General features: G+C 36.5%; 1 protein-coding gene across 1 annotated transcript; it reads right to left on the reverse strand.

Moving 5' to 3' along the window:
* Positions 1-2,597: 2,597 nt before the first annotated feature.
* On the reverse strand, positions 2,598-3,955 carry LOC150034674 (protein NDR1-like). The gene has a single exon (XM_090316224.1). The coding sequence runs from the start codon at positions 3,925-3,927 to the stop codon at positions 3,349-3,351; it is 579 nt and encodes a 192-aa protein (XP_090172350.1). The 5' UTR covers positions 3,928-3,955; the 3' UTR covers positions 2,598-3,348.
* Positions 3,956-7,423: the final 3,468 nt, after the last annotated feature.

Genomic DNA, 7,423 nt, shown 5'->3' on the forward strand with positions numbered 1-7,423 from the left:
CAATGTCAGTTACTTTTAACACTAGAATTATTTATTGAATGGCAATAGGTGGATAGAAAACACATAACACAACAATAAACATCGTATTAGATAGTTAACATACTTTCGACTCATTCATAAGTCTGATGTATGTTGTCGTCAAAGTACAAGAATGGATAGAAGATGTTTTTCTATTCTATGTCATACTTAAGACAATTGGCAGATTAATCGAAACTTAAGTTATAGATGTAGAGGAGATGGTTGCCATGTTCTTACATATCTTAGCTCACAACGTTAAGAACTGGATAGTTCAAAGAGAATTGTATGGTTTGGTGACACTATTTCTAGGCATTTCAACAGTATTTTATTAGCGGTATTAAGGTTACACGACATGTTGTTAAAAAAACCTTTGTCAATCATAAATTCATGTATGCATCAGAGATAGAAATGGTTTGAGGTATAGTTCAACTAAATCAATATTAGTTCGACGTGACTTATTTGTTAGGTGAACGTATGCACGTGAATATTTCTTATTTTGTTCCACTGTAGAATTGTCTTGGTGCATTAGATGGCACGTACATCAAGGTAAATGTCAGAGCAACTAATTGCCCAAGGTATAGGACGAGGAGGGTGAAATTGCAACAAATGTACTTGGTGTTTGTGATACAAATGGCAACTTCGTAATCATCTTATCAAAGTGAGAAAGACCAGTAGTTGATTCTCGAGTTCTTAGAGATGCAATATCATGACCTAACGGACTGAAGGTTCCGATGGGTAACTAGTTACACATACTATCTCTCCCTACTCATTGTATTTCTAATATAAAACACTTGGAAATTCATCAAGCTATTATTATCTATGTGGTGTCGGGTACTTAAATGCATAGGGTTTTTTGGTGCCATATAGAGGAGTAAGATATCATCTTTGAGAGTGGCATGGGGGAGGTAATGCACCAACAACTCTGCGAGAATTCTTTAATATTAAGCATTCTTTTGCACGAAATTTCATCGAGAGAATGTTCTGGTTGTTGAAGTGAAGCTGGTCGAGTGCTTACTGGCATTGGTCGCATCTGGTGGATGGAAATCAAACAATGGGACATTTCGATCTGGGAACTTGGCACACGTATAACTTATGGTTGAGAAGTTTCCAAATGTAATATCCAAGGATCGGTGACTATAGATTGTTGAGTCAAATTCCTGGAAAAAAAAACTTACCAAGCGATCACAGAAATGAGAGGACCAACTTGTAATGGATTTGGCTAGAATGAGAAATTCCAATACATCACTACATAGCGGGAGCTATTCGATGGATGGGTGAAGGTGCAATTTTGTCTAAATTGATTTATGAATATTGGTAATCTAATCATAACACTTTACCTTTCATGTAGAGTCATCCTACAGTAAAGGGGCTTCTATACAAGTCGTTCCCATACTATGATCATATGGCCTACGTCTTCAGCAAGGATCGAGCTATGGGAGGACGGTCAGAGACCTTTGCGGACGTGGAGTCGAACGTACCAAACCATATGAATGATGGTGTTTCTATTGGTGAATCACAGGATCCGAACATCTCCACGATGTCAAGTCAAGGAATGGACATGTTTTAGGATGACATGCATGGAACACATACTTGTTGGAGTACTAAAGGAAGAAATGCTTTCTAGAGGAAGTGAAGCAGAAATCAATCTGAAATGACAGAGATTGTTAAGAATGCGATGGACTTTGCAAATAAGCAGTTGAAGACGATTGCAGTATGGCCGAAAGAGAAGCGTGCAACTGAGGTTGAACTGCGTGCGGAAGTCGTAAACCAAATCCAAGATATTCCTGAATTGCATAACCAACAGAGGGTGAAGCTTATGTAAATCATATTCTGTAATATGTAAGATACAAAGAGTTGATTATTCGTTCCCACAGCCCTGAAGTTAGACTATTGCAACCTCCTCCCTCAAGAGAATGTTTGATCAACTAGTGTTTTGGACTCCTTTTCGATAATGAACAATGATTACTTTGTTTCAATTATGCATTTAAGTTTGTAGTAGATTTGGTATGAAAATCTTGCTGGTCCTATTTTAATCATGCAATCATGAGTTACTTTTTTTGTCTTACATTTTTTTGTACCTTCAAAGAAGAGAGCTTTATATATGGAACACATGAAATGCATCAGAAAGTAATGTACTCTTTTTTTCATTCCATGTTAACCAAGGTACTTCCAAAAATGACAAAAAAATGGTAAGCTTTTAACATAAATTAAAATCCAATTAATTTTGTATAAACTGGTGGAACATATGGTTTTAATTATATTTTCAAAGTATGATAGGGGTTGTTTTCAAATATAGAAAAATGAACTAATATATTTACAAAATATAGCAAAATTTTAGAACTATCATTGATAGACGCTGATAGACACTAATAGATATTAATAAACTTCTATTAGTGATATTGATAGACACTAATAGAAGTCTATCAGTGTTTATCATTGATAGTTCTAAAATTTTGCTATATCTTGTAAATATTTTCAAACAGTTTTACCATTTGAAGTAATTTTCCTATTATATATGCATAATTATTAGAATTATAAAAGATGGTAATAGAAAAAGTTACACATGGTCTAAAATAATATACATTCAAATTATAGACTGTTATAATTCAAACTATAGTAACTTGCACTCCAAGTACAGACTATAACACAAATTGAAATACTCTGCACCCCAAACACAAACTATAATAGCTTGCATCCTAAATACAGACTATAAAAACACACAGTTTATTGTAATCCACATATTATAATAACCACAGATTATAATAACTTATTCTATGCCCCAAACGCCTTTATGTTCAGAAAATCTATAACGGTAACTTGCAGTAAAAAGAATGGCTCAACCCAAGATTTAGATTTGTAGAGAGGCCTCTCACAACCTATATAAGATAGATGCATATGGAATAAGTTGACATTTCAAAAATCTCAAGCTTGATGTGTTTAACATTGTCTTCAACAAGATAGAGCAAATATGAAATTTTTACCAAATGCTCCAAAATGATTATGCACTATTTTCACACAAAGAAATACTTACAAATTACCCTTCAAAAGCTCTCTCTAATTTCCACAACAATGGCAACCAAATACTCTCTACAGCCCCTTATTTAAACTTTGTTCGTTAGGTTTCATTTTTTTTTTTTTTATCTTACACTACACATATCATTTTGTGTAGTTCATTCCAATCACACAACAAACAATGTGATGGAATAATTAAAAAGAGCGGTATAAAAATGGGTGCAACTCCAAATTCTTTTGTACAAATCTTGCGAATGAAGAAAGAGAGAAAAGAAAACATAAGAATTTGGATCTAAAACCCAAAGCCAAGAGGATTAACTACAACTTCAAAAAACTTAGCTTTAACTTCATTTGTGTTGTTCCTTGCATTTGCCCACCAGGACCAATTTGAACATAATCTTCAAAAACCAACCCACGATGCTTTGTCTTGAACCACATAATCTTATATCTAACACCCGTCTCCAACCTAACCCTCAAATAATAATCCACGTTCCCACATAATAACAATCCATTATTCTCAACACCCAAATCAACCTCTTCTAAATCACTGCTTTTGTGCCCCAAGTAAAATCCCGACACCGACCTCGACCACGACCTCGACCCAATTATGCTCTCGTTCTTGCAGCCTATTGTTATATTAAGCTCATCAAAGAAAATACCAACCATTCTGTTGGTATTTGAGATGGTCACATTCAAGGCTAAGGAAGAAGAGTTTCTTGCAAGAATGGTGTCGTTTTGATATGGCTTCAAATCCATATTAGAGATAGTGAAAATAGGAGTTTTGGGGGTTAGGGTGGCCCATATGGCTAAAGAAACCAATCCTAGAATTGTTAGAACCTGCAGAAACCATATGTAGATAGAACGCTCACAATTGGAATATCTCTTGGCTGCAGTCATTTTTTGGTGAGGCTTTAATTTTGTGAGTTATTTTGAGGTTTGAGAGTAATTTAGATGAAGATATATAATGGTGTATTTTCTTTGTGATGAAGAAAGGCTAAAGCACTTTTGGTGTCCTTGTTTGAGTTGGTTGGAAAGAAGTGCTTTTAGTTAACTTTTGTGTTCTTTTTACATATCATATGTATTTCATCTCTGACATTTAAAGGGGATTTCTTCGGTGTAAAGTTTGAACTTTTGTGTCATTGATCATTTGGAAAAAATGAGTTGGGATTCCTTACTTCAAACACCCAAAAAAATGTTCCCATTTGGCTTTTTACACATACGTGTGTGTTTAGTTATTAAATCTTTTTTTTTTTATCTATAGAAATATTTAGATCCATATTGATAATCCTTTGGTTGGTTTTAGTATTTGTAATAGATAGTATACTAAGGGAAAAAAATCTAATATTATCTCATCTCTTTAAAATATTTGCAAATATAGAAAGATTGACTAGTCAATTTTTGAATTTTTTCTAATTTTCTATTTTGCCCTCACTTGCTTTTCTTGTTGCACACTTTTTTTCTTCTTCTTTTTTGTTTTTTTTAATTTTTTATTTTATTTCATTTCTCCAGTTTTTGCTTGGAAAATTCTTATAAATAGAAAAATCCAAAAAATATTTACAGTTTATAACAAAAAGTTTCAAATTGCTTTGTACTTTTAGAATTTTGGCTACAAATATTTTTAAATATTTTTTATATTAAAAAAAGCCCTTACAAGTGGCGAGTGGATGCTTCTTCTGGTCGACAGGTGGCGGGTTAGCAATCGCATTCCCTTTCCCTTTACCACCCTTCTTCTGAGTTGAAGGTGCAGACTTTGTTTCTAAGGTCGAACCTTGATAGAACGTTTTAGAGGACGAGACAACATTTGTCTCACCTCCCTTTTCTCCTTACTTTTCAGCAAGGATTGGTAAGTCTGCAACTCGTTGAGGAGAGTTGTAAGGGAGTAGTCTACTTTGTTAAGAATCGTATTGCTAACAAAGTGGAGGAAGCTCCCCGGCAATGAATGCAGAATAATGCTAACCTGACTACCCTCATCGATTTTACTGGACGGAATTTCAAGCAATTAGATTCGATTCACTTTAGGTCTTTTTTAAATTGATTCAATTGTGAAATTTTAGACCTATTCATCTCCACCACGTTAAAGTGGACCATCATATTTAGCACGTGTTCATGAACAGAGATGTCTTCCTCCATTTTGGAGTTGAAGATGTGTTTCAGAGCCTCGTGCTTGAGCTATCTAGACGGTTGTCCGAACATTCCCCGCAGGGATTCTATGATCTCACGTGCTGAGACCATGAACTTGTTTTTCTTGGTCAATACTTCACTAAGACTGGCTAGGATATACGCTCGGGCCTTCTCATTTGCCCGTGTCCAACACTGGTACACGGCCGGATATTTCGAGTGGCATCCTGAGGTGGAATAGGAGGACATTCCTCCGTAAGGACGAACTTCAGTACATAACAGTTAACCCTTAACAATCCCGCGTAAGTGTATCCCCTCATTTCGGCCCCAGAGTCCCGCCCTAATGCACCCACTGATAACGGGAAGAAATGTACGTTATTATAGTGTTATGTTATTAAACAATGCAGGTTTGCGTTGATAAAATTTATAAGTTTGCGTCCAAAAAGCATTCAGTACGTAATATTTCGGTCGTATGCGTCCATCGCATGAAAATAATTAACTTATGTATTTCTGTGTAGAATATGCGTTGACGCAAGGTGGAAAATGCGATCACAAGAAATCAACGGTCGAACGCAGCGTTACCACAAGGCTTTGCAGTGATTTGCACTCGCAAGTATCTGCTCATGAAGAATTGCCGCATAGAGCCGACACAACTTGGTGGGCGCATCTGGGTGAAAAGCATAATAAATTACGATGGGACAGAAAGTTGATGATAGTCGAGTCCGAATTAAGTTGACAACCCACTAACGAACTACTGTAGCAAGTACACTCAGCTTTTTGGTGACAAATATTTGGTGTACCAGACAGAGAAGTAATGTCATCCCATCAGTGCAATCATGAGAGAGAAGACGCCTTTCACCCCGAAGCTCTATAAATACCGAGGCAACCTTCAGAAAAGGAGTTCGTATGGTTAGATAATTTTTCCTTAGATAGAATTGCCTTGTTCATAGTTTTCCTTTTTATTTAGAAGGCGGAGCGAGAGAAGGAAAGAGACGTCGGAAGATCGCTTTGGTCAGCTCGAGAAAGAACCCAGAGGCATGGAAAAGCAGAGAGAGGGTTGACTCTCGCGAGAGCGAGACTATCTTTTGAACAAAGTAGAAAAGACAGTGTAAAAGCCTTGGGAAGCAAGAGATTGCTACCAGGTTCTTTATTCTCATCTTGCATTGTTATTTGTATTTCAACTCTATATCTATAAAATGGAACTTATTTATCTACATCTTTTTACTCTCTTAAAAGCACGCATGAGTAGCTAAATTTGTCGAATGGGTTGAGAAGAACTAAGCTAACATGACCTAGGATCTTTATTGCATGCGATTATCTTGTTTTATCCTGTGCCAACATCCCTTTAGAGCTACTCGAGAGAGAGTCTAAAGAAAGAACCTAAGACTTGAGAGAGCTAGGTTAGAATCTAGACTCGAGAGAGCGAGATTAGATCTGCATAAGCGAGAGATAGGGACTTAGAGATAAGCTCTGTTTGCCAACATGCATCGCATGCACCCTAAAGATAGGTTATGATATTATGTGGTCACCTTATTTGTGTGTGTGTCATGTTGTCATCGCATAAATAAGAATAGAGGCTTATGGGTAGGTCCTATAGACTCATCGCATATATCGCATGCGTTCTAGTATTAGAAGCCGTGGCATTTGTGTTGAGAGATGATTTGTTAGTGTATATGTGTTGCATGATCGCATAACATGAACGCATCCTAGGAAGTGTTAGTTGAACCCCTTCTCAACCCGTTCTCTGTATATTCATCACATCTTTCGTATTATCAACTCTTTCTGTAACTCCGCCACATACATTTATTTTATACTGCAAACAACAACCCAAAACAACTATTTGAATTATTGGTTACCGCAAAGTCTTCTTAAAAATTATCACTGTATACCGTTTTTCTTAGTCCCTGAGTTCGACCCTGGACTTGCCAGGAAACTCAGTAGGGTGTACACTTGGATTCTGCTGAGAAAACTTGTTGCTCAACGCATTTCCATCACCGCATTTCATTCCATTATTTCATCACATAAAGTAACGCATCACCCACCGTAGGGAAAAAGTAGATTAGGACAAGAGACTAAGTAATCTTATCCTCTTACAGGAGATCAAATAAAGAAACACACAAAACAACCATCCTATCGAGGGACACACCAGGGTACCACGAGGCGATGCACAGAAACTTTATTCAATCCAACGAGGGAGACCGAGGGATATGCTATCGCACTTTCCGCTCCCACTTACTATGAACACTCTCTCCATCCACCTTGATATTGATCTACC

Source organism: Benincasa hispida, chromosome 8, assembly GCF_027475165.1.
Source record: "Benincasa hispida cultivar pf3 chromosome 8, pf3_genome.v1.1, whole genome shotgun sequence".
Taxonomy (NCBI): Eukaryota; Viridiplantae; Streptophyta; class Magnoliopsida; order Cucurbitales; family Cucurbitaceae; genus Benincasa; species Benincasa hispida.

Coding starts and splice junctions, on each gene's coding strand:
- LOC150034674 (XM_090316224.1), bottom strand. CDS start 3,927: ATGACTGCAGCCAAGAGATATTCCAATTGTGAGCGTTCTATCTACATA.